The 27914-nt window shown below is 40.9% G+C and overlaps 2 protein-coding genes across 9 annotated transcripts in view; both read left to right on the top strand.

Moving 5' to 3' along the window:
• Window positions 1–3212: 3212 nt before the first annotated feature.
• PEX19 (peroxisomal biogenesis factor 19) lies at window positions 3213–10870 on the top strand. The gene is made up of 8 exons (XM_079111831.1): window positions 3213–3325; window positions 4665–4774; window positions 5190–5355; window positions 5793–5878; window positions 6079–6240; window positions 7064–7240; window positions 7486–7530; window positions 7697–10870. Exons 1-8 carry the CDS (start codon window positions 3256–3258, stop codon window positions 7778–7780), a joined length of 900 nt encoding a protein of 299 aa, XP_078967957.1. The 5' UTR covers window positions 3213–3255; the 3' UTR covers window positions 7781–10870.
• A 10185-nt stretch (window positions 10871–21055) lies between these two features.
• The window catches only part of DCAF8 (DDB1 and CUL4 associated factor 8), a 48310-nt gene continuing 41451 nt past the window's right edge, over window positions 21056–27914 (top strand). For 2 of the 8 annotated variants that reach the window (XM_079108301.1, XM_079108296.1), the window contains exons 1-2: window positions 21834–21997; window positions 22920–22993. Coding sequence is in view for 2 of the 8 variants with exons in the window: in XM_079108295.1 (XP_078964421.1) it covers window positions 21622–21827; window positions 22920–22993 (280 nt within the window). In the remaining 6 variants the exon portion in view is untranslated. The other 6 variants (XM_079108295.1, XM_079108294.1, XM_079108298.1 and 3 more) reach the window with 6 other exon arrangements.

The raw sequence follows: 27914 nt of genomic DNA, 5'->3' as shown, positions 1-27914 counted from the left end.
TTGGATTGCCATTTATTTCTTGAACATTTGCGTGCTCCTGTTCATATCTTGTAAGCTGTCCCATCAAAGCAGATCCCTCTTTTTTCCCCAACGGTACTGGGGATTGAACTCAGAGAACTTGTGCCACTGAGCTACATTTCCATCCCTTTTTCTTTTCCATTTTTGAGACAGGTCTTGCTCAGTTGCTGAGGCTGAATTTGTAATCCTCTTGCCTCAGCCTCCCAAGTCACTGGGATTATAGACATGTACCACCATACCCAGCTATCAAAGTGGATATATTTTCTTCCAGTATTTTTTTAGTTATAAAAGTAATAAATACCATTATTGTGGGAAGACATATTTTTCATAAGATATATGTGAGACATAGACCAGTGAGCCATATCCCCAGCCTTTTTTACTTTTTATTTTGAGACAGCATCTTGCTAAGTTGAACTTGGGATCCTCCTGTGTCAGCCTCCTGAGTCACTGGAATTACAGGCATGTGCCACTGGGCCCAGCCCGTTTCCTTTCTGGCTGCCATCTTCCAGCTATTGCTAATTATAGCCTATAGTTGCTGGGCACCTACCATGTATTTTATCACCATTCTAGATATTTTCCTGCAAAATACATATATGATTAATATGTAGTACATTATATATTACAATGATTACAGTAGCAGTACAATGTTTTGCTTGTACAAATTGGGTAGGATGATGTACTATGCCTTTAAAATGTATACTTTTTTTGCATTTGAAATTCATGCTCTCAGTAAACAATATATTCATATAGTTACAAAAATATCAATTAATGTGACAAGTCTTAACTTGTATCCCTTTCCTGGGCCACCCAGTTTCTAACAACTTCCCCAAAGCAGGTAACCACTCACTGTTACTAGCTGTTTTATGTCCTTTCAGAAACTTTTTATCTGAAATGTTGGGGATTGAACCCAGAGGCACTTTACTACTGAAATACATCCCCAATCCTTTTTTTTTTTTTTTTTTTTTTTTATTTATTTAGGACAGAGTCCCATTAAGTTGCTAAAGCTGGGGGCTGGGGAGATAGCTCAGTCAGTAGAGTGCTTGCCTTGTAAGCATAAGGCCCTGGGTTCAATCCCCAGCACCAAAAAAAAAAAAAAGTTGCTAAAGCTGGCTTCAAACTTGTGATCCTCCTGCCTCAGCCTCTTGATAAATTGGGATCCATTCAGGAATTTTCCATATATATATATATTTCCATATATATAATATATATAACTTTCTAATATATATATATATATATTAGCAGTTATGCATATGTCTCAAAATAAAAATAAAAAGACCTGGAGATGATGCTGCTCAGTGATAAGAGTGCCTGCCCCTGTGTTTAATCCTCAGGACAATAAAAACAAAAAACTAGAAAGAGCAGCCAAAAGATGAGTAAATACTGAGATGAGATGTTAGGAATATCAATAGTAAACAAAAAAAGCAGAATCAATTTTAAGAAATAATGCAAAGAAAGAATGACACTTGTTTTTTAGTTCATCTTAATCATTAATTACGCAAAGCTGATAAAAATATCTGCATATTCATAAGTTTTATACTAACATGTTTGATAAAACTGGGGGTCATACTAGAGATATGTAAACAGTTCAAAAGAGAACTGAGAAAGCCTGGAATAAGTTGTTACAAGTATTGGGGAGAAAGTGGTTTACCAAGGAAAGATTAGATTATAGAAGTTTAAGTTAAATTTTAAAAAGGAAAAAGATAAGTCAGAGAGAAGGCACATCTGCTGCTATTACATTTCCAGTTACCCTTTGCTCTGTCCAAGGTCCCAGATTCAGTTTTTCTTATATTGAGTTCTAAGCTTCTGGCTTTATGTCCTTTAGATTAACAATTCTCACAGAGAATAGGAAATGAAAGATATACAATAGACTCCAGCAGAGAAATGTGCCTGACTGGAGCCTGAAAGAAAAGAGTGACCAATGAGTGCCTACCAAGTTTTAAGCCCTAGCCTAGGAACTGGAGATAACAACAATGAGGACAACAGCTAAAATCCTTAATTTCGCCATGCTTAAAATTCTGCTGGGGGCCGGGAGGCTAGGAAGGAGAACAATAGACAAGGTAAATAAATCTATAGTAAGTCAGATAGTGTTCAATGTTAGAAAAAAGTGGGGATTCAAAGTGTGAGTGGGGGAGGAACAGGTTGCAATTTTATTCAGATTTTTTTCCCCCTTTGGGTATTAGGGATTGAAACCAGAGCCACATACTCAGCCCTTTTTATTTTTTATTTTGAAACAGGGTCTCGCTAATTTTCTTACGGCTTCCCTGAACTGTTGAGACTGACTTTGAATTTGTGATTCTCTGGCCTCAGCCTCCCTAGCTAGTCGCTGGATTTATAAGCGTGCACCATTGCACCTGGTTGGTTGTTTTGTTTTGTTTTGTGACAGGGTCGCGCTAAATTGGAATTTACAGATTGTCCTGCCTCAGCCTCCAGAGTCGCTGGGATTACAGGGGTCGCCATCACAGCGCCTGGTTCAAAGTAAACATGTCAAAGATGACATTTGAATGAAATACCTAAGGAAGAGGGAGGAGGAAAATGGTAGGATATGAATTGATAGGGTACACCTGTAATTCCAGCGACTCAGGAGGTTGAGCCAGCAGAATCCCAAATTTGAGGTCAGCCTCAGCAGTTTAGCAAGGCCCTAAACAAGTTAGCAAGTCCCTGTCTCAAAACAAGAAAAACAAAAAACAAAAAATTAAATAAAAATGACAGAATGTTGCTCAGTGTTTTAAAGCACTCCTGGGTTCAATCCCCAATACCAAGTAGAAAGGTGGGCGTGGCTGGGGGCGTAGCTCAGTGGTAAAGGGCTTGACTGGCACGTTCTGAAAGGTTTTGAGTTCAACCCTTAGTTCCCCAAAAATGGGGCAGTGGAGAATCGAAAATAGTATGATATGCACCATAATTACCTTCTCATATATGAATAGACTCTAGGTTTTTGTGGGTAATTTGTCTAATGTGGCCTATCCAAATTTCGGGAAGCAATAATGAAAGCTTCTCCAGGTAAAGTGAGAAGTTAAGTGACAAAAGTATAAGCCAGTAAGAAACCAGTTTTAAAATAACAGTAAGTTCTCCGGGGTTATAAACAAAAAAGCAAAATGCCTCCTCTTCTTGTCCCTTTAAAAATGGCGGTTTCCCAGGACCAATGATCCCATTGACTGTACGAGGCAGAGTGGGCGGGAGCTAGGGGCTGGCACGCCAGGCGCCTAGTCCCGCCTCCTACGGCAAGTCGGAAACAGCAAGATGGCGGCCGCTGAGGAAGGCTGTGGTGTCGGGGCCGAAGCGGACCGGGAATTGGAGGAGCTTCTGGAAAGTAAGAGCCCGTGATGGGAAAGGCCCAAAGGAGGCAGGTGTGAGGACCCATTCAGGGGAGTGATCCTGAGATATTGGAGTGTAGCGGGAAAGTATCTTCAATGATTGGAGGGGGCGAAGGTCTGCCCGCGATCCCAAAGAAAATCTCTGGGTCACCTCCTCCGCGGTGGGAGCTAGGTAGTTCACCTTGGCCCCCCTCAGCTGCCCAGGCCATTAATCTCCCTTCCGGGAGAAACGGTACCTTGTAGGATCGTGTTTAGAGCCCCCTCCAAATTCCCTTTGCATTAGATTAGTAATTTCTTCAAGTCTAACTCCCCTCAAGCCCGTAGCATCTTTTGGTCTTCAGTGGGCAGCGAACATACATTAACTCTTAAACCCATTGGGCGTCCTGCTGTGCCTTGTCTTTGTCCTCCCAGTCCTTTCCCCTTTCTTTTACATGCCCCTACAATTCTTTCATCATGTCCAGGAGTTCAGGCAGACTCCTTTTCCATTATTTTGATAAAATGAAGGTGGGCTGCTCTCAGGAAAAGACTGTTCATCCTCTTGAAAGACAGTGGATGTTCTTTTCTTTTTTAACTTTTCCTCCACTCCGCTGTTGGTTTCTTGCCCAGAGTGGGGCCAGTGCCCTTTCCCTAGGCCTGGCGTACAAAGTGGTGGTGACAACACAGGCTTTTTAGGACAGAGGTGAATTTTTTAAATCTCTTGCTCAGTCACAGAGATGTGGGCAGGCAGAAAAACTAAGAGAAACAGTGAAGAGTGCCAAGTGACTCTGAATTGGCACAGTTACCTGCAGAGATGAGACCAAAGGGAGCTCTGGGAGCTTGCTGTGGGAGAACTATATTGGAGGATGACATAAGAGTTTAATTCTCTCCCATGAAGTGCATGGAGCCCCTCAATTTGTACTAGTATCAGGACCTATGGAAATCTGGGTGGGACATCTTGTGCTGTCTTGCCAAAGATTATGCCTTTTAAGGCTCCAAAGTGAGTTTAGGAGAATGAGGACATCTGTGTCCTCCGCTTTTGTTGGATATTTGTATGTAATTTCCAGGAAATTACTAGTGTGTGGAAGTGGAGATATTGCTGCAGAACTTCTTTTAACTTTCTCTGAGATGGACACTTGTTCCACCTTATTTATTAATCACAATAAATTTGGTAATACTGAGGGAGGTGGAAGGTTTATTGATCAGTGGGCCAGGAAGGAGAGACTCCCAAAAAAGAAAAAACTTAAGGAAAGTTCACACTTGGAACAATCATTTTCCCCCAATGTTTTTCCCATAAAACACCCAGCCTTGCATCCTCATCCATCCCCAACACACACACCATGTCTCTTGTCTCTGAAGGTGCTCTTGATGATTTCGATAAAGCCAAACCCTCCCCAGCACCCCCTCCTACCACCACGGCCCCCGATGCTTCAGGGCCCCAGAAGAGATCGCCAGGAGACACTGCCAAAGTATAAATTCCACCCCCTTAAGGGAGAGGGAGGGATGGGCATGCAGCTCTGAGCAGAGGTGGGGCAGGCCCCTGTGGGCCTTAGGGGAGGGTGGAAGGGTGCTTTGGCCTCACATTGCTGAGTGCTCTTGCAGGCCTCAGTCCTTGTAAAACAGGGACTTAAGGATCAGTGGAAGTATCTCAAGGATGTTCCTTGAGAAAAGAGCAGGTTTAAATGGTTAGATTGATTAATGCAACCTTATACCTTTCCCTCAATGGCCAGAAGCCTTTCTTGCTGTTCTCGAGAGGAGAGGTAGATAGGATGTCCAGTGGAGGTTGGTAGGAGGGAGGTACTGCATTCCCTAGATCTACTACCTGTCTTCTATTAGTAGAGTGCTGTGCCATAAAGGATGCATTTTGACAACCCTCCCCTGCAGGATGCCCTCTTCGCCTCCCAAGAGAAGTTTTTCCAGGAACTGTTCGACAGCGAGCTGGCTTCCCAAGCCACTGCAGAGTTCGAAAAGGCAATGAAGGAGTTGGCTGAGGAAGAGCCCCACCTGGTGGAGCAGTTCCAAAAGCTCTCAGAGGCTGCTGGAAGAGTGGGTAAGGAGGAGACCTCAGACAAAGGGAATATCTGTACAGACTTGTTAAGTCTTTCTTGCTTGAGAACACCAGGATTCTCAGTAAAATTGAAGAAATCATACTGTAACAGCCATGACTAGAGTGAGGCATTGGGAGGAGGTATGGGAACCAAAGTTAAGGAAAGGAATGAGGTAAGTTATAAAATAATAGAAAATATTATCCAAAAGTGACCATTTTAAAGGATGCAGTATTATTGTGGGTGTCACTGGCGCAAATAAACTGATATACAATCCATGTAGATTTAAGAATTGGCTATGAAGATAATCATAGAATATTCAGAGATTTGAAGCATTAGTGATTTACTAGTATATGCTTCATATCCAGTTGGTAACAAAGTCAATCTAGGCAAGCAATCAGTTAAAATCCTAAAAGATCCTGGTTGTTTTGATCTCTTCTAGGCAGTGATGCAAACTCCCAGCAAGAATTCACTTCTTGTCTAAAGGAAACATTAAGTGGCCTAGCCAAAAATGCCACTGATCTTCAGGTGAGCAGGGAAGGGGTAGGGGATCACAAGGGACCCACTTCCAGACACTTTACTAGCAGTCTAAAAAGACATGCTCTTAGGTATCTTCCCAAGACTGTCCCTGTCTCACTATTTTGTTATAGGCAAGTTTAGATTGTTCTTTCCCACCTGAAAGGGTGGTAAGCATCCCAGGAAGCATCACCTCATCTTGTCCTGTCTAGAACTCAGGCATGTCGGAAGAGGAGCTGACCAAGGCCATGGAGGGTCTGGGCATGGATGAAGGGGATGGGGAAGGGAACATCCTCCCCATCATGCAGAGTATTATGCAGAACCTATTATCCAAGGATGTGTTGTACCCATCACTGAAGGAGATCACAGAAAAGGTTTGTGAATTTCCACTTGTGTCTTTTCTCTTTACTCTCCTTGTCAACTCATATGGGTTGCTTTGCTCCAAACCTGCAGCAAGAATAATGGGTGCACAAGATCCTCTTTTTTGTTCATACTTTGCTTATTTTGGGAGAGTGTGGGGGCAGGAAGAGTTGGGGGATATGTATCTCTGAGAAATAAACCCACCACACTGAGAATCTGTAGGGTGGAAGGAGAAATCCTTCAGCTATAGTTTACTGTAAACTGGTTCAAGACTCTGGGATTGTCTGATCAAACCCTTCTTGTATTCTGACTTCATTCATTTGTCCAACAAGTATGCACTGGCTTCCTATTATGAACAATTTAAGAAGAGTTCAAATGATGATCCCTTCCATCAAAGAGCTTATAATTTTACCAGAGAGATAAAATATAGGAATGGAAACTTTTCAGTGACATGAGCAACATGTGTATAAATATGAAAGGAATACTAAGACCAGGAATCAAGAGACAAGAGTTTGTCTGACCTAAGTCCAAAAGTCAAGCTGAGAATGGTCTTTACATTTTTAAGAATTGTTAAAACAACAACAAAGAAGAGTGTACAACAGAGACTACAAAGGGCCCTCTAGGCCTAAATATTTATTACCTAGCCCTTTACAGAAATAGTTTGCTAATATCTAGTGAAAACAGATGCTAGTATAGCCAGATGATCTGATTGGAGTAAGTGCTATTTCTCATTTATTTAGTTTTCTTTCTCCCTTCCTTCACATTTTAAGTATTCTCATTCGCCTTTCCTACCCATTGTGCCTTTAATTCTTCCCTATTCATTCTCTTTTTTCTTAGTATCCAGAGTGGTTGCAGAGTCACCGGGAATCTCTGCCTCCTGAGCAGTTTGAAAAATATCAGGAGCAGCACAATGTCATGGGAAAAATATGTGAGCAATTTGAGGCAGAGACACCTACAGACAGTGAGGCTACTCAAAAGTCCCGTTTTGAGACGGTGCTAGATCTTATGCAGCAGGTAAGACTTCCTCTTGCCATCTGCCCACTGGTGCTGTATGCTTGGGTTTTAGTGAAGGAGTTACCTAGGAAGGATACTGTACTGCCAAACCTGGGAGGAGGAGGGAGCATAAGAGAAACCATGCAGTATGGTCAGAAGAAATCAGAGAGATTACTAATCAGATTCCTTTTCAGGCTCCTCTGTTATTTTCTGGGATTTTTTTTTTTTTTTTTTTTTTTTCCTATCTTATATTCTCTGTTTTCTAGCTACAGGATTTGGGTCATCCTCCAAAAGAGCTGGCTGGGGAGATGGTGAGTATATCATCTCCTAGATTTTAATCTGAGCACCCAGCTTCAACAATTTCAGAACCTCTAGTTATTCTACCTAAAGTAATAATTATGGCTGCTGGGGATGGACCTTCAGAAACTCTAACCTGAAATATGAGCAATTATCTGAGTTCCTTCATCTCTTCTCCAGCCTCCTGGCCTCAACTTTGACCTGGATGCCCTCAATCTCTCGGGCCCACCAGGTGCCAGTGGTGAACAGTGTCTGATCATGTGAGACAACACGTTTTCCTCCCTGAGTCCCAGCCGTGGGAAACATCTGGAGTCGACAGAACCATTGGGAACTGAGGCAGGAATGTCGTCTGCAGGAGCAGTTTGCCCACAGCCCTCCATAGTCCCATTCAAAATTGTGCCATACTGGCTGAGGCTTTTCCTCTGACTTTCTAGGAATAGGATCTGTTTCACAGGCCATTTCTGTGAGCCCTGCTCATGTGGTTTCTGCTGCTAGCAAAGATCAGCTACATGCCAGGTGAAGGAAGGTATCCCTTTGGGGGCATGCACCTTCTTCCCTCCCCCCCAAATAATGTTATATATGTCCACACTGATGTTCACCTTTACTTCCAGGGTCTTTGTGCCTTTTCTCTACTCCTTCTCTTGGATCTGGGGAGTAGAGGCAGAGTCCTGGGACTCTATTTCTATACTTCTCTTGGACAGGGTCTTTGGGAATGGGAAGAAACTTAGCCTCAACTACAGCTGTAGGTCTGTCACCTTGCCCTCTTGCCTTTAGACAGACCATTCTGAATTCTCTGAAGGGAAAGGGACTTAGTATATGTCATAGTAGGGTTAGAAGAGAAGCCTTTTCCTCCCTCTAGGTGCTGAGTCCTCAACTTCCTGTTCCAGCCTGAGAACTTAAGTTGCTTTCCTTGGTTCTTTCTACAATGTTATATGATCTGGGTGAACCCAGCCCCTGACTTTACTTTGCCTCCTGCCTGTCATGTTACCTCCTCTCTTTAAAAACCCTTCATTCCTTCATTACACAGGCTGTGATAAAGAAGGGTCCATCCTATTCCCCCTCATTTGGTTCATCCATCACTTTCACTGACTCCTTCCCTCCCTGGCAAACACATGATAGCAATGTCAAGTCTGACAAATGAATGACTATTCTACCCAGGTATATTCTGACTTATTTGAATCATCTGATTCCCTTAGAATCCTTGGTTCAGGAAGGTGCTTGGGAAAGGAGTAGGGGTGCAGCCTAGGTCCCTTTTCCTGCAGTCCCATGGGGCAGTGTCTAATAAATATTCTGAGTGAGGAGTGTGGCCTGTTTTTCATCCAGGTCTTTTTCTGATCTTCCTTGGCTTCTGTAAGCTGCAGTGTAGGGAATTAGGTTAGTTTTATATAACAGCCTGCTGACCTCCACTGCCACCTCCATTTCCCAGCTTAGTCTGCACCTCAGTTGGCAAAGGAGACTAGTTAATTCTCTTTCCTCATTTTCTCTTGGGTATTTCAATCTGAAAAACCCTTTAATTGGGATTATATTTTAACTTTTCATACTATGATTAATGTTAGTAATATATTATTAACATATTTTCTCAATTATTTATCTTTGAGCTGACATTGCCCTTCTCAGTGGATCTATGGACCTTGGTTGCCATATGTTTGGTAGATACCCTGGTCAGCCTAGCTGGCTGTCCTTGTTCACTGGAAAATAACTCTTGCCAGAACAATTCACATTCATCATCTGAGTCACTTTGAGCTACTGACATGTCACTTTCCCCTGGTTTAAAACTTTTCACTCTTTAAAGGTCCCACACATTCTCTGGCATTGGAAAGGAAGGAAATGTTCTAGAGGCCTTAGGCTATTTGGAAAAGTCCAGCTATCATACCTTATCAGAGCATGGAAGAACCCAGGTCTGAATGTGACACTCCTACTCTGTGATAGGTAGAAAAAGTACAAGGGGACTTGTGATGATGGCTATGTGGCCTGAATGCCAAAATTCTCTCCTTAAATTTCCAGCTAAAACTGGAAAAGAATAGAGGAGGGATAAATAAAAGGGCTCTGCCCTTTGAAGCTTGCACATATTGTCCTGCCAGTTTCTTTTCTGGATTCTAACTCCTGGTAGCCTGACCAAGGCTTTTAATCCATGAATCTAAAAGATCCCCTAATGTACTTTAGCTCTGTTCCTAAGACACTCATTTTCATTTTTATTTTGATTGAACATAAGCAAGTTGACTTCTAATTACTCACTCTTCCAAAAATACTATTTGAATTATTCTACGTCTTGTGGAAGGATAAAACTGGGTACCCTAGGGCAGTCTTTCTTAAACCATGTGTGTTATAGAACCAGGTTTTTTTTTTGTTTTTGTTTTTACACATTTAATCCTTCATATATCAAAATTGACAGGTATGGAGTTTGTACTGCATTTGACCCACCTTACAAGATTTTATTTTAGCACAGGTGATTTAACCCAGGGGTACTTAACTGAGTCACTTCCCCAGGCTTTTTATTTTTTGTTTTGAGACAGGGTCTTGCTAAGTTGCTCAGGACCTTGCTGAGTTTCTGAGGCTGGCTTTGAACTTGAGATTCTCCTGCTTCAGCCTCCTGAGCCATTGGGATTGGAGGCATGCACCACCATGCAATTTTGACAACATCCAAACTGTCCAGACCCTGTTTAACAGGGTCATGTACTTGGATATCGCAACAATGTAAAATGTTTAAAAGTTTTAAACACTATTAATTTCTATTTCCTCATGCCACAAATTGATGGTGGGAGCCTGTTCATAGACCAACACAAGTCTTCAAACCACCTTTGAGAGGCATTGCTCTGGGTCCTCTTTACTCTCTTTCCTAGACCCTAGTCAAACATGTATTTCTATACTTGTAATTCTCTCCCATGTCAGAGTTGCCTTTAGAAAACTTGTTCTGCAGCAGGAATATGTCACTGGAAGAACATCTCACATTTTTCTAGCCTGCCTTTTCTGCTGCTTAAAATAATAATTGCAAAGCTTAGGTTTAATGAAATATTTATGCTGCTCTCAAGCTTTATAGAAAGTGCCTCTTTGTTCCAGAATCCTGTACCATAGGTAATAAATTTGTGATTGTATGGATGACTTCATGAATTAAGAATCAAATCCATACAGAATTTGTAATAATAGGGACTTGTTCCTTTAACACTAGAACATCCTCTTTTTTTTTTTTTTCATATAAACTACAGAATATATTTAATTCAAATTAAACATGAAACTAGAATAATATTCAGTCCTTATCAAGTAGCAATTACATTGTTTAAAAAAAAAAAAAAAAAAGTACATTTCTCTACATTCTGGCAATCTGACAAGGCACGAGTCACATCCAGTTTGATGAGGTGACAGATCCAGCAATCACCATCAATGCTCAGGGTTCTGAGGGGACTGGGAAGACACAGACCAGACTTAATACAAAATGGTTCTGCAGCAAGTCTGCAGGAGGGGACCTTCCTCCTCACATATGAGAGTAAAAGTCCCAGTGGCAAGAAGCAGGCAACTTGCATAGTTGAGGGTTGTATTAAACAGGGAGCACGTCGCTTCTTGTTGGTTCTGAGCTGTGGGGGTGCTGACTGCATTCACAGCAGTGACAGAAGCTTTCTATACACCTCTCGGCAGTGAGGCCCGTTCCTCTCTGGATACTTCTTTGCTTTTGATTTTTTGGCATGGTTTCCCTCCCAGGTAAAGAAAGCCAACTTCTTCAAGACCCAGGTCATTCAGCTTAAAGTGCAGGCCTCCACATCCTCCCTGGCTATAGAACATCCTCTTAAGGCCTCATGAAGCCATTATAATATGCTGCCGAGATGGCTTTTGGGATCTTGGGGAAAACAGTGGTCTACGTTAAAAAAGCCCAGGCAGCTTTGAGGAAGTGGGCATTCAATAAATGTTATACAACAATGAAAAACCTACCCAGCCGACCATATTCCTCAGAAAGGCCTGGGTTTCCTTTTTTTTTTTAATACAGTAGGAAAGGCACTGATGAAGGGCTACCAGCAATTTTTAAGAACTTTAGAAGTGGTATCCATAGTATGAGGCTAATGGAAGATGTTAAAGAACTGTTTTTCCTTGTAGCAGTGGGATGATAGGATTTTTTAAAGTGTTTTTTTAGTTGTAGATGGACACAATACCTAAATAAGAGAGGTGAAGGACTTGAACAAGATTGAAGTCAGAATTCTTTGCTAGTTTCTAAGCCCTTGATAGTCTTTAGATTCACAGACTATCAATTGAAAGAACTATTTAGTTAACCATACACTAGAGCAACTGGGGATGTAACTCAGTGGTAAAGCCCTTATCTAGCATGCATGAGAAGAAAGAATATCCAGAAGAGTTGGAAAACAGGGATACACGATCTGAGTTGACACACACCCAGGAACCCAAAGCACCACATACTGCAGACCCACTCCATTACATTAGAAAAATGTGCAGTCAGGCCATAAATGGAATGCTGACCCAAATCTGCTTTACAGTGGATCCAAAAACCCACTTTTAAGCCAAGCACAGTGGTGCATACCTGTAATCCCAGTGACTCAGGAGGCTGAGGCAGAAAAAGCAAGTGTTCAAAGCCAGCCTCAGCAATTTAGCAAGGCCATAAATAACAATGAGACCCTGTCCCAAAAAATAACTACCCAAAACTTTATGGTCATTTCCCCAATTTTCAAATGTACAATCAGAATGAACATGTTTAGCAGTTCATAGCAAGGCCAAGTAGAAGCCCCTGAAATTAGTAATAATTGCTGTCAAGATAAATAAAAAATGATGCTACATTATGGAGGAAATGATAGAGACTTAAGGATGTAAAGATGTCTTCATCATAACTCCTTTAGTTACACCTGTCTGGCCTTTGCAAAATTTGTATGGCTTATGGTGAAAACCAGTGGACTACTGCAAACCTCAGCAAGTAGTCCCAATTGCAGTGCTGTGTCAGATGGTTTTCTTTACAGTAGAGAGTAACGCAACCTCTGGTATAGGTATATGACATTCTAGCACAGGGATCAGGAGACTATAATCCTATAAGCCAAATCTGGCCCACTGCCTGTTTTTGTAAATAAATGCTTGACATGCATCAGTCACCATTTGCATATTATCTCTGGATGCTTTTGTGCTACAGTGGCAGAGTATAGTTGTAAGAGACCATATGACCTTCAAAGCCTAAAATACTCTCCAAAGTTCACAAATCTCTGATCTAGTGAACATGTTCTCTCATTACCCTTCAGGAAGAAAAATTAGAAGCTGTTTGCACTTACCAAGAACAAACAACAGTGTATATTTGCTGTCTTAACCTAGAGCTACGTTAGTCTGTTCAAAAAAGACCAGGGCACAGAAGGCTGAGGCAGCAGGATTGTAGGTTCAGAGTCAGCCTCAGTAACTTAGTGAGGCCCTAAGCAACTTAGCAAGACCTTGTCTCTAAATAAAAAATATAAAAAGGGCTGGAGGATGTGACTCAGTGGTTAAGTGCCTGAGTTAAATCCCTGATACCACAAAAGGGATAGGGGTACAGGGGGACCTGCAAATTCTGCAAAATGTCACATTTGTTTGTTACACTAGGGTTATACTAATCAGGTATGGAGGGTATGTTAATCTAACCTAATGACCAAGCAGCTCAGGTACTCTTCAATTTCTTGGTGAGACATACTCAAGATGGGAGATAAGTTCTGCAAAGGTGCAAGGGTCTACCAAATTGGTGAAATGTTTAGGAGTCCATTGATTTGAAACATTCTGTTATATTCCCTCAAGTAATGTACAGGTTATCACAGAGCTCTTAACAGTTTTGGAGGCAGTATATTCTGTACTTAGGAATGCAAGAAAGGATTCAGCAACAGGTGTGGGGGCAGGACATGTGACCTGGAAAAATTCCATGGTATTAGAGGTATATATGATAAGAAAAGATCCTGTGTGGATTTTCTGGCAATCCAGACCTCTAGGATAAAGTTTTGCTGTTTGAAAAGCATCTTCTGGCAGGCTGTTAAGCTCCAGTAGAGAATCAGTGCCTGGCCATGAGATATTAAGTGACTGACTGTATGATCAATTACCTACATAACTAGCTGGTTCTTGTCAGATCAAGTTGTAAAGTTAGGTGAATACAGCAGCAATCCATTTTACAACAGAAATGATACATTCAGGAACAGGCCTAAACAAACTTGATGACACAAGTTAAATTGAACAAAAGGCCTTAGCCGCCTTCCTGTGTCAGTTATTTATGTTGCATTGACATCTTTGCTTTAGGGCCTACCTATGGCCACACAAAATTTTCTTCAACTGTCTGATAGGAGGAAAAAATTGAGGTCTGAATGAGCTGGCTCTTGCCTTGGAGCAAGCCAAATAGGGACTGTAGCCTTTTAGTAGCCCCACTCATGAGTAGCTCTGAAAAGTGATGATGAGGGCAAGTCCTTTCAGTGTGTAGGGCATCAGGCAATGTACTTTATTATCCCATTTGGGGAAAAAAAGTGGCCTGGGATAAGATTTGTGAACTCATCAAGGTCAATGTGTTGGTTGGACAGGGGCTTGGTAGAAGCAACACAGGAAAATGAGTAAAACCAAGACTTGGTGAAGGGCATTTGGATGGCTCTGTGAAAATGGGACCTATTAAAATATTCACCAGCAGAGCACTGCATAACCAAATCAACAGAATTATTTGTTCAGGACTACCTCAGCTAGCCCAGCACTTGCACATTGTGCTCATGAATAGAATCATCAGGATGGCAGAGATAGAGGCTCTTCATTGTCCTGTTTGGATGGACTTCACTCTTACTCAAGACTAATCTAGCTACTGCTCTATCTAAATCAATGGATTATCCAGTTTGTCAGGAACAAAGACCAACACTGAACCCCCAGTTTGGTACTACTCAAGAATGACCAGCGACTTGGTGGAGTTTATTACACTAACTCTTCCATTTTGGAAAAGCTACAAATGTATTCTGATCAAGACTGATACATGTTTTGCTTTGTTTTTCCTGCCTATAGTACCCCAGCCAGTAATACCATCCAAGGAGTCATTGATATTTGATCTGTTGGTATGGGATCCAACATAATAATGCCTCAGAACAGGAGACTCACAATGGCAAAGCAGATGTGCCAGGGGACAAATGCCCATGGTCATGTGGGCACTGAGATCCAGTGATCCTACCAAATATCTTTCTATACAGAAGGTGCTAGACTGGTAGAGCAGTACAGTGGCCTCTTGAAAGGGCTTTCTTGGTGCTGCAATGCACCCTTCACAATGAAATATAAACCTTCTTGACCATATTAGAGTGTTTTATCACCATTTGTCTCTAGAACCAAGAGGTGGAAGTAGGAGTGAACCCGATCAGTATCATTTCCAGTATCTGCCTGAGGAACTTGTGCTTCCCATCTCTGCAACTTTAAGTTCTAAAGGTTTGAAGGCCCTGGTTCCCAGAGAGGGTATACTTCCATCAGGCACATCATAAGAATCTCAGTACACTTAAGATATGGTTGCCATTTGGATAACTTTAGGCTTCTAATGCCACTGTCTGAGATAATTGATTCTTCATTACAAGGACGGGGGAATGCTGGTATATAATGGGGCAAAGAAGAAAGTGTATGATATATGTGTTCCCTGGTATATCTCTTAGGTCTAAATCCATACTGGGTTTTAAATGTAAATGGGTAAGTAAACACGGTCTATAAAGGGCACAATCACCAGAAGCTCAACCCTCAGGGATGAGTCTGGGGTCTCCCCGCCAGGTAAGCCACTGAGATGAAAAGAAGTGCTGGTCCAGGGGGAGATTAAACTAGAATAGGTGGCAGAGAAGGGAAAGGTGGAATAACATTTATAGCTTCAGGACCAATTGCAGCAACTCCTCTTAAGTGTTCCCAGAAATTGTGAGGAACAGGAATCCTGGATAGCTGGGCGTGGTGGTGCGTGCCTATAATCCCAGCAGGTTAGGAGGCTGAGGCAAAAGGATTGCAAGTTCAAAGCCAGCCTCAGCAACTTAGCAAGACCCTGTCTCAAAATTTAAAAAAAATTTTTAAAAGGCTGGGGATGTACCTCAGCAGTCAAAGAGCCTGTGGGTTCAATCCCTGGTTTAAAAAAAAAAAAAAAAAAAAAAAAAAGGCCTGGTGATAGAGCTCAGTAATAGGGTGCCCCAAGATCAATCCTCAGCACCCACCCCCCACACAAATTAATTGTATTTCTATACATTTGTAGCAAGCAATCTGAAAATGAAATCTGGAAAGTAATTCCACTCAGCATCAAAAAGGTAAAAACAGATGAAGTGAAAAATTTATGCTGTGAGAACTACAAAGCATAGTTGAAAGAGATCAAAGAAAATCTAATAAATGGGAAAATATACATGTGCATGGATCAGAAAATTTAACCGTTAAATTAAGTCTGTAACACAGCCAGGCATAGTGGTGCATGCCTGTAATCCCAGATGCTGGGGATGCCAGGGCAGGAGGATTGTGAGCTCAAAGCTGGCCTCAGCAACTTAGCAAGGCCCCAAGCAATTTAGTGAGACCCTGCCTCAAAATAAAACAAATAGGGCTGGGGATGTGGGCTTAGTGGTTAAGCGCCTGAATTCAATCCCTGGTACAAAAAAAACCAAGTGTAACACTCTCCAGGTGCTCTCTAGATTGAATACAGTCTCCATCAGACAAGTGGATTCTAAAATTCGTGGAATTTCAGTAGCCATGGAATAACCAAAACAATGCTAAAAAATAATAAAGTAGGAGGGCTCATTTTTCACTTTCAAAACTTGGTACAAAACAATGATAAAACAGTGTAGTACTGGCACAAGAACAGACACTGAGATCAATGGGATAGAATTGAGTCCAGAAATAAAACTTTTTGTGTAGTCAAGTGATTTTTGTTAAGAGTGCCAAGACCATCCAGTGGAAAAAGAACTGACTCTTACAAATGGCGCTGGAATAAATAGATAGCCACAAATAAAAAACAAAGTTTTGTCCTTACACTATTCACAAAAATTAACTCAAAATGTGTCAAAGACCTAAGAGCAATAAGTAAAACTAAAGCCATTAGAAGAAAACAAAGGGTAAAACCTTTATGACTTTGGGTTTGTCAAGCATTCTTAGATGGAATACCAAAAGCAACAAGAAAAGATAAAGTGTATATTAACAGTTTTGTGCTTCAAAGGACACCATCAAGAAATTGAAAAGACAATCCACAGAAAGGGAGAGAATATTTGCAAACTACGCATCTATGGACTTGTGTCTAGAATGTGTACTCAATAATGAAAAGATAGCCTATTTTTAAAGTGCACAAAGGATCAGAATAGACATTTCTCCAAAGAAGACAAAAGCACGTGAAAATGTGCTTGACATTAGTCATCAGATAATTGCAATCAAAACTGCACTGAGATACCACTTCACAACCCCCTTGGATGACTAGAATCAACAAAATCAGATTACAAGTATTCAAAGGATGAGGGGAAATTGGAATCTTCATACATTGCTGAAGTGAATGTAAAATATTGTGACTGCTTTGGAAAAAAGTCTGGGAATTCCTCAGATGTTTAAGCAGAGTTAAACATATGATCCACCAATTCCTAGTTACATACCAAAGAGAAATGAAAATGGGTCCACACAGAAACTTGCACATATTAGGATTACTCATATTATCCAAAAAGTAGCCAGGTATGGTGGTGCATTGCCTTTTAATCTCAGTGACTCTAGGGACTGAGGCAGGAGGATGGCAAGTTCAAGGCCAACCACAGCAATTTAGGGAGGCCTTAGGTAACTTAGCAAGATCCTGTCTCAAAAAGTAGAAAGTGCTGGGGTGTAGCTCAGTGGTAGAGCACTCCTAGATTCATTCAACAGCGAGAAAAATAAATAATAGCCAAAAAGTGAAACTCCATCAACAGATGAATGCATAAACAATGTTTCACCCATACAACAGAATATTTATTGTTTAACCATAAGAAATGAAGTACCCATACCTGCTGCAACATGAATGAAACTTGAAAAATTGTGCTAAGTGAAAGAAGTCAGTCATAAAAGACCATATACTATAAGATTTGATTTATATGAAAATTTAGAATAAAGCCAGACACAGTGGTGCACACCTGTAATCTCAGCAACCCTGGAGACTGAGGCAAGAGGATTGCAAGTTCCAGGCCAGTCTCAGCAACTTATTAAGACTGTTTCAAAATAAAAAGACTGAGTATGTGACTCAGTGATAAAGTACTCCTGTTTCAATCTCCAGTGCCACACAAAGGTGACAAAACTTAAGTTCATAATATGGAAATCTCTGGAAACAAAATAGGTTAATGGTTTCTTAGGGACAGGTGGCAGCATGGGAAGTTGAGGGCAGCTGATAGCTGAAGTGCTGGGTTTCTTTCTCTTAAGAAGTAGGATTTATTCATGTAAGAAGAAAAGAGACAGAACTCTAAGGGCAAGAAGGGACCCCATTTAGGGTTGCCCTGGGTTTCTGTTTGAGGTGATGAAAATGTTCTAAAATTGTCTGTGGGGATGGTTGCACTTACCTGTGTGCACTTTGAATTGTATGTGAATTATATCTTAATAAAGCTGTTTTTAAAAGTGCTATCCATCAAGTCTGTGAGTCTACATCTTAAAACAGAAGCCTGGGTTGGAAGTAAAGACTTGAAATTCATAATTATGTAGATGGTAGTTCAAGTTGTAAAAATAGATCACTTTGGAATCACTTCCAATCACTTTGGAAGAACCATGGGCTGAAGGGGAAGAGAAACTAATGAAATAAATGGTCAATGGGATGATATAAAGAGAACTATGGAATGTAGTGTCACAGAAATCAATGCGATTGAGTATCTTGAAGACATAATTATCACAACCCCAAATTCATTAGGAAAGCCCAAAGGAGAATGGGAAAAACTAGTTCTAACAGCAGTTGTTTTGGTGAGAATAGCAATGGTATTCACAAGGGAATGGATACGAAAACCAGATCATGGAGGATGAAGCTTTTGATTCCCTATGCTTCACTAAAACCACTCTTGTCAAAATTTTAATCTCCATTTTTCCAAGGCCGTTGGTCAGTTTTTAGTTATCTTCAGTCTTTTGAGTGGGAGTGATATAGCTTATCCATCATATCATGAAACATTTTTTGAAACTTATTTTGTAAGACCCTTCGCTCCTGGTTTTCTTAGCCTTCTTTCCTGATTACTCCTTTTCGATAACTTTTGCTGAATGCTCTTCTCTGACTCTTCTAGTTGGAATGCCTCATGATTAAAGGTCACATTGAACTGCTTCTCATCTACCTTAACTGAGCCTTCCCCATCCCATTGCTATCTGTAATATTTATAATTTAATGACTCAATTTATCCCTACAGTTTTCCCTTCTGTGAACTCCAGATAACGTATTTCTAATTGTTCATTCAGTAGCTCCATTTAGAAATTTAATAGGCATCTCCAATTTAATGTCTAAAACAGAACTGAATATTTTCCCAAAAAACCTGTTTCTGTTCCCCCATGTGTTCTCAGTAAAAGGCATTGCTGTTTATTCAGTTACTCAAGTCAACCTGAGTAACTGAAGTCCTTCACTCTTACATCTAACAATCACTCTATTAACAAGTCACCTCTATGCCACTTTTAAAGTACATTCAGAATCCAACACTTCCTATCTTGTCCATTTTAATACTAGTCTTGCAGGTCTGTGATAGTTTCCTAACTTGGTCTTTCAGTCTCCTTGTAGGCAGTTAAAAAAACTAACCAGACCGAGTATGGTGGTACATGCCTATAATCCCAGAGACTCAGAAGGATGAGGCAGGAGGATCGCAAGTTCCAAGCCAGCCTCAGCAACTTAGCAAGGCCCTAAGTAACTTAATGAGAACTTGTCTCAAAATAAAAAATAAGATGAAATCACAGACTCTAGGACAGGAGTCTCCTTTGCTTTCCCTTTGCTAGCAAAGCAATAAAACTTTTACCTCAAAAATAAATAAAAAGGAAGTCTGCTGGGGATGTTGCTCAGTGGTTAAGTACCCTTGGGTTCAATCCCTGGGACCAACAACAACAAAATCAACCAGAATGAACCTCTTCAGCCAAGTGTAGTGGCACACACCTGTAATCCCAGCAACTCCAAAGGCTGAGGCAGGAAAATTGCAACAATTTCAAGACCAGCCTCAGCAACTTAATGAGGCCCTTAGTAAAGCAATTTAGCAAGACCCTGTCTCAAAATAAAAAAATAAAAGAATGTGGCTCACTGGTTAAGTGCCCCTACGTTGAATCCCCCATTCTAAAACTTTTAAAAATAAAAAATAAGGGGACTGGGGTTATGGCTCAGAGATAGAGCACTTGCCTACCATGTGTGAGGCACTGGGTTCAATTCTCAGCACCACATATAAATAAATGAATAAAATAAAGGTCTATCAATATCTTAAAAAGACATTAAAAATAAAAAAATAAACTTCAGTTATAAATTAGATGATGTCATTTTTACTCAAAATCCTGTGTGGTTTCATAGGTAAAATTCAGTCTTTCCTTGGTTTATAAGCCTGTAAGTGACCTGGCTCTTCCTCCAAACTAATTTCCTTACCTGCTCTTTTGCTGCACTGGTTTCCTAAATACAATCAAGCTTCAGGGTCTTTACCTTGCTTCTCCTTCTGATTGGAATGCTCTTTCCTAATGCATGGGGCACTCTCCTACTTCAGGTCTTTATGCATATGCCACCTCAGTAAAGGGGCCTTCCCCAAACTCCCAATGTAAAAGAGCACACCCACCCTAATAATCCACTTTTACTGTATTTTCCTTTACAGTACTTCTCATAACTTTGTGTTATTTTTTTGTCTCTTTTCCCACTACATTCCCATCCCCAGAAGTAATAAGTTCCATGTTATTTATTTTTTTGTGGTCCTGGGGATTGAATCCAGAGCCTTAGTGCATAGAAGGTAAGCACTCTACCAAATGAACTATATCCCCAGCCCCAGAATCTTGGTTTTATTTACTGCTATAGCCCCAGTACCTAGAACAAGCCCTCCCATATAGTAGGAATACAGTAAGTAGTTGACTGACTAAATGAAAGAATAAATTAGGATGGTTGTCATAAAATAGCTACTTTGCACTCTAGCCCTGTTATACTTGTTGACGTTACAAAGACAAAAAGGCACAGTTCCTGCCCCCAGGAGCTTACATTCTACAGGATAGCTAGATTAAAAATACATAATTATAGGTTAAATATTATAGGCAAAAAGTTGTGGAAAATGCAATGCAAGCTGGTGTACTAGACCTGTTCTAAATGGAAAGATCCAGTCTAATAAAGACTTAATAGATGCACGGTCCAAGAAAAGGGAGCTGGAATATGCTTTGGTCTGAGTGACAGCCAAAAAGGTTAGAGCAGAGTTAGGCAGTGTGGGAGGAGATAAAATCAAAGAAATAAGACAACTGCCAGATCATGTGGAGCCTCACATGGAGGTCACTGCTAATTTTGATTTTTATTATGTGGTCGGACACTATTAGAGGTTCCCAGCAGGGGACTATGACCTGACTTCCATTTTAAAGAGTCACTCCGGCTATCCTATTTAATTGTAGCAGGGCAGTAATGGAAGTAGTGTCCATTGCACCAAGCAGTTATGTAATGTACGACTTGGAACAGGATGATAACGGTAGAGAGGAGGTGAGGGGTCCGATTCTTGCACCCTGAACGGTTAAAAGGGGCGGGGAAGGAAGAAAAATCGATCGATCCATCGATCTCCAGTCTGGCAGCTGGGACTAATCCTCTACAGGATTCCTTTAGGTGTCAGCACGAAGCAGAGTGTACAAGTCACGCTTCGTCACCGACCCATTCTTGGAAACCTTCACATCACCCCTCTTCGGAGAATAGCTTTAACTGCACCTGAAGCTTGAGCCCTTTTTATAAAGACGGATAAATGAGGGCTATCGGTAAAGAGGGCCTCCTTAAGCCGCTTACGGAGACGAAGTCGTCAGAGGAAAGGGTTTTTTTCAGAAGAAATCTGTCGAGAATTGCTCGTTCCGGGTGTTCAAAACTGGCAAGACTGGTGGTCACCCAGGGATCTGCCTGCCAGACCCCTGAAAATGAAGTTTTTTTTCCGTCACAACTGTGGGAAGCCCCTAAATCGCACGTGTTTTGAGTTATCACGAGAGATGCCAGCAATCCGCAACGTTACGAAAACAACTTTGCCTCCTCGGTAATGCGCACGCGCCCCTCACAGTTTTCCGTTGACTTTAAGCCCCGCCCCTTATGCGTCCTCCGTGGAGGGTTGGGAGTCGTGAGCTCGCGCGACCACTCTTTCCTTGGTCTTCTCGAGCACATCGTCGCAAACAAGGCCGGAAAGCGTGGCGGCGCAGGCGCAGGCGCAGAGAGCGGAGGCGGTGGTGGTGGCGGCCGCTGGCCAGTGTAAGATGGCGGCGGCGTTGGTGGCGGCAGTGGACGGGGCGGCTGGGCCTGGAACAGTCGGAGCAGCCGCTGGCAGAAGGATGACCCAAGACGGGAAGCGGGCTGCTGAGCCTCGCCGGCTCCCGTGCTTGTAACTGCCCCAGCCGGACACCCCCCCCTTGACCTACCCGGTCCGTGTCTCGTTCCGGCTCGGCCTGCCCCCGTCTCCCTTGCCGGTACCCCACAGGGTAGTCTTGATCCCTTTCCCAAGATCCTGGGGTTCAGGTCGTCTCCTTCCCTTGACCCGAGTCACTGTCAGGAGGACCGGTTATCCTATTCTCAGGTCAGCCCTGGGGTTGCCCCCAAGAGCCAACCCCATAATTCACAGGGACTTCGGACTTCGTCGGGTGACCCATTTGTGTGCTCTCATTTCTCCCTTTAGATTGGGGGATGCGAGTCGCCCTGCGTCTCCCTGTCACCTCGGGGCCATCGCGCAGTGGGTCCCCCTCCCCCATCCCAAGTTCTCAGGCCCAGCACCTTGTACGGAATGCCGAGGTCCAAGAAACCAGAAGTCGGTTGTTACCGTCTGGTTTTGTACTCTTTATGATACGATTCTCTTAGTTTTCCAACTCCCACCTCCAAATCTCTTAGAACACCTTAGAACGGTCCTGTTTGGTCCCTGTTAATTGGAAAGCATCTGGTGGCTTGAATTTCTGACTCATATGATTGTTGCTGGAGTCTCTGTAAACAAACCGGCACTAGCGCTATCACATTCTCTCCGAAATTCCCACCCCCCACCCGCCCTGCCCTATTCGTTCTTGTTGAGAGGTTGTTTGGTTGTGGTTTAATGTTGAAAAGATTCAGGTTTTCATTCTAAATGACTTCTAGTTTTAGTGGAGCTAGAATGTCTCCTAGCTTGCCTGACTTCTAATCCTTAAATTTTGTTCATTTTATTTCCGTGTGTGTGTGTATTATTGTTGAGCAGTCAGATAAGTTATTCTGGCTTTAAATAGTTTAGAGGAGGTCTAAAAAATACTAAAGTGTACTCATAAATATTTTTATTATGTTTAGTAGAAGAGAGACCTTTGCCATGTAAACTTTAACTTTTCTCAGTCCTTCAGTGAATCTGCAGACCTATTTTCTCAGGAGTTCAGCCTCGCCTTACTTCAGTGATAAAAGGAGGAAAGGTGAGTGGGAGTTGAAGGCATTTAAATTCCTGAGTTCTAGAGAGACCCTGCCCTAATGCTTAAGTGCTGACCACTAAAGTCATAAGATTCCTACCACAGTTTCCAAAAGAGTTTGGGTATTGCTTTTGGCTGCATTCCAGTTTGGTTAATTACTTTTCCAAGTTTAATTGGCTGTGTTTTGACTTTCTGTCCTAGACTATGACTGTCTCTCTTCAAATGACTTAAGCCTAGAAGTGAATGTATGTCCCCCACCCCGTGTTTCCCTCTTTTTTTCTTTATTCATTTGTCTTGTGTTTTGCCTTGTGTGGATCGTGTTTCTTAAACTGTAGAAAACTAAGAATTTGTTTGCCTGAATTCTATTCAGCCTTTTGTCAAATCAGGTTTCTTCCCCTCCCAGGGCTCTGGGTTGTCATCTTTGCCATTTAGAGAATATTTAATCACTTATAATGAACTAAAAGCTGAGGGGTGGTGAGTGATTTAGTTGCATTTAGTTGGTGTCTGAGATCAATCTATCTCAGAATTCCAACTTTTCAGAATATAGTGGATAAATTTTGGTTTAAAGGAATATAGTGGTTGTAGCTGGTCTGAAGAATTCTTAGCAGAATTATCCTGTGCATTGAACAGCATGAAAGAAGAGTGCTATGGTTGAGGCTCATAGGATATGACAGAAAAGCTGAGTGACTCCGGAAGGTAGGCTTAGCCTATTTGTAGTATTTATGATGGTTTTTTTTTTTTTCCCCAGTACTGGGGACTGAACTCAGGGATGCTCTGCCTATGAGCTATATCTCCAGCCCTTCTTATTTTTCGAGACAGGGTCTCACTAAGTCGTTGAGACTTGCCTTGAACATGTGATCCTCTCACCTTAGCCTTCTGAGTAAGATTACAGGTGTGCACCACTGTACCTGGCTATTTCTATGATTTATAGTAGGAAACAGTTGAGAGTGATACTGTTAAGTTTTATTCCACTTGGTGCCTAGATTAGAATATGCTCATTGTGGACTGGATCATAAAATTTTTAGTGATGGCTCATATGTAAGTCCATCATAGGACCTGGGTTTAATTTTATTGAAATACGATTTAATAGCCATGTGACCTTAGGCAAGTTAAACTTCTTTCTTGATTTCCACATCTTTAAAAGTGGGATAATACCACTTACCTTCCATGGTCATTGTTAGTATTATATGGGGGAACCTATATGAAGCTCTTAGATTATGCCTAGCACATGGTACACAAAAAATATTTTGTTTTCTTTCCATGTCATTCATATAGTTATGAGAAGTTGTAAATTCATTTATACTTACTTGCCTTTTGTTTTAGAACAAAACAACTTAACTTTCTGGTTAAGTTTTCCTTTTTTTCCCCCCTTTGCACTATTGGGAACTGAACCGAGGGCTTTGTACACGATAATAAAGGCCTCTACTGCTGAACTCCCCAACCCCATTCATTTTTAATTGTTCAGCTTAGGTATGTGCTTTGCAAGTGCCCACCCAGGTTTGCCTTCTGAACTGGACAGTGTGATGAGGGTTCAAGACCAGAAGATAGGAGTATTAGATGTTGGTGTATATATATTTCGAAATGTGTTCTTAAAGTAAACTTCAGTAATTTCCTTTATTCATTGCTTCCTTCCTCTTGATCTCTCTCAACACACCTGATCAGAGTTGTCAGTGTTGTAATTCCTTCCCCTTCTGCTATAATGTTGTCCACCTGTACTGCAACTATCCTTTATGCCTTTCATTTTTGCCATGGAGAGAGTACATTTTCTCCAGGATTTTAAACTCTTTGGTGATCCTTATCAATGTATTATCAGAGAACTAGACCATGAAAATATTCCTTTTTTTCTGAAATGAATCAGTACTAAGAGGTTTAGGACTACAGAGTTTTTTTTTTCATCTTCACAACTGCACCATCTTTTGTTTTTTTGCCGGGGGTGGGGGTAACTGGGGACTGAACCCAGGGATGCTTTTTTTTTTTTTTTTTTTTTTTGCAGTGCTGGGGATTGAACCCAGGGCCTTGTGCTTGCGAGGCAAGCACTCTACCAACTGAGCTATATCCCCAGCCCTGAACCCAGGGATGCTTAACCACTGAACCACATCCCCAACTCTTTTTATTTTTTATTTTGAGACAGGTTGAGACAAGTTACTAAAGGCCTCATTAAATTGCCGAGACTGGCTTTAAACTTGTGATCCTCCTGCCTCAGCCACCTCAGTCACTGGTATTACAGGCATGTGCCAGTCCCCCACCCCAAGCTCAGACTATCTTAATAATAAAACATCACAGATAAAGAATTTAAACCTTTCGTGGGCCTTTTTTTCCACATATTTTTGGAAGAGCCAAGGGCACACAAAATTGCAATATATTGATGACATTGCAATGAAGGCAACTTTATTGGTTCAGACAAGTGGTCGTTTTAGGGTTTATCAACTTTCATTACCACCATTGAGCTTCTGAATTCTCTAAGGTAAAGACTCTTGGGAGTATTGGTGAGGTGGGCAATTGTTTTTTTGAGATCTGGAGATCTGTGTTGGATGGAAAGAAAGGAAATATGTTGAAAGAGGAATAACTTTGTATCTTAATGCTATATGTACTAGTTAAGAATCTCCCACCCCCCAACCTTCAGGAAGAGTTTCATATTTTATGGTATACAGTGAATCAATATTCTTAGACTGTGAATCATAACTGTAAAATTCTTATCTTTCTATTAATACTTTTGTATTTTATCTATTACCTAAGAATTATGACATCTTGTTAGGAAGTATTTCCTAGGATGACTGGGGTGGAGGACTAGGTATGCCTGTGACTTTTCCATTCCCACTACCAGTCTGTTAGGGCATTTTGTAATGCAGTCCATTAAATGTGTAAGAATCAGTCTCAGTGCCATTGTCCTTAGTGTTAACTAAAATCACGCTAAGGTGGAAGCTTCTCTTCAGAAAGAGCTAAAAGAAAGCAACCATTTTTGTTGCCAGTTTAAAACAATCCTGGCATTTCAAAAGCATACAGACTCTAATAAGGTATATTTTATAGAGGTTATTCTGTTGTGGAAGTCAGATCTTCAGTTTTATGCCTTTAGTCCTGTATCCCATTAAGTGAATTACAGGCTTTTGAAGTCACGGAGTGACTAGTTAAACTCTGCTTTCAGATTTTTTACTGGATTGTTTCTACTGTAGAAATGTTACTCTGAACACGTTTAGGAAATGTCCAGATTATAAAAGAGCAAGAGATATCAAATAGCTTTCTTATTGTGTAACATTGGTGTTAGAGTTACTTTTAAATTTATGTTAAATTTTTTTTTCTGGAGTGAGGTGGAATTAGGATTTTTTTTTTTTTTTTTTTTTTTTTTTTTTAAAGTAGGTTATCAGTGAGCCCAGATGATCTGGTATTTATCTTTACCTATTGTGAATTAATTAAATCAGTATATGGCATGGAGGTAGTGACCATGTGTACAATAGCCCTCCCTTGCCTATAGTTTTGCTTTCTGTGATCAACCACAGTACAGAAGTATTAAATGGGAAAAGACCAGAAGTAAATAATTCCTAAGTTTTAAATTGCTTGCTATTCTGCATAATGTGATGAAACCTTGCCTTGACCTACCTGGGTATGAATCATCATCTTCTATGGTATATCTACACTGTATATACTACCCACCTATGAGTTGCTTGGCAGACATTTGGCTTACCAGATGACTGTTGTGGTATTGGCGGTGCTTGTGTTCATTAATCCTTGTTTTCCTTAATGATGGACCCAAAGTGCAAGTGTGGTGTTGCTGACAATTCATATATGCCCAAGAGAAGCCATAAAGTGTTTCTTTTCAGTAAAAAGGCAAATATTTTCAGTTTAAATAAGGGAAGAAGAAAAATCTTAGGCTGAGGCTGTAAAGATCTATGGTACAGTAAGGTATTTTGAGAGAAACATCACATTCAAATAACTTTAATTACAATGTAATGATATAATTATTCTATTTTGTCAGTTATTGCTTAACTGTCTAATTTATAAGTTAAACTTTATCATAGGTGTGTATGTATAGAAAAAAATACACAGAGTTCAATACTATGTACAGTTTCTGGTATGGAACATATCCCCCTTAAATAAGGGGAACTACCTTGTCTTCATTTCAGTGCCAAGAACCAATGCATTTTAGATGATTTTTATTGAAAATAAAGAAAAATTCATTTTTCACTTTCATAAATGTACCAAAGAAACTTCAGTGCTGCTAAAATCTGTCAGGAAAAGGGACTACCTACTCTTTCTTTTTACTGATTCAGTCATTCTAAGAGTGAGAAGAAAGTCCTGAAAGCTCTTCAGAAATTAGCCTGTTATGGGTTTGGGGTGTAGCTCAGTGCTAAAGTGCCTGCTTAATGTGTGAAGCCCAGGGTTCCATCCTCAACACCTTCCCTTGGGGGGGAAAAAAAAAAAAAGCCTGATGAATTTTATGCATTGCTCATTTCTTTATAGCCATCTTATCTCTACAGGTTATAGTTTCTGTGCCAGAAGTCCGATCTCTCAGGTACTGCCTTATCCCAGGAATATATTATAATGTAGATTAATGAACTGAGCTTGCTCTGAGTTTGCCAAGGGTATTGGGGAGTGATTAATATAACAAAGATACCATCTTATTAATGAAATATGGTATGTCTAATGGATTGGATCATCATATAGGTTTTCATCACTTTATCTGAAAAATTAGATATTTGCTCTTACCTTCTGATGATTATGTTTAAGGCAGTCTGGTCAAGTTCTAATGTGAAGAATCCATACTTGCCTTGTATGTCATCTTTTTCTTTCTGGTTTTTCCTAGCCATTTGGAAAACTAATATAAGGTTAAACAAAGAGACTTTTCCTTTGGTGTACTTTTTTTTATTGTCACCTTATCAGGTATGTTTTGTTGAACTTATTTGGTACTCAGTATTAGACTCTGCCCTGTAAC

Source organism: Sciurus vulgaris (genome assembly GCF_902686455.1).
Source record: "Sciurus vulgaris genome assembly, chromosome: 1".
Taxonomy (NCBI): domain Eukaryota; kingdom Metazoa; phylum Chordata; class Mammalia; order Rodentia; family Sciuridae; genus Sciurus; species Sciurus vulgaris.
The sequence above is the reverse complement of the archived record's forward strand: the minus strand, read 5'-3'. Positions and strand labels throughout refer to the sequence as shown.

Bases quoted from the DNA above. Each gene is read 5' to 3' on its own strand.
- PEX19 (XM_079111831.1), top strand. From the start codon at position 3,256: ATGGCGGCCGCTGAGGAAGGCTGTGGTGTCGGGGCCGAAGCGGACCGG. The intron at 6,241-7,063 runs GTTTGTGAATTT...CTTTTTTCTTAG, and splicing joins TGAAGGAGATCACAGAAAAG to TATCCAGAGTGGTTGCAGAG. The intron at 7,241-7,485 runs GTAAGACTTCCT...TCTGTTTTCTAG, and splicing joins TGCTAGATCTTATGCAGCAG to CTACAGGATTTGGGTCATCC.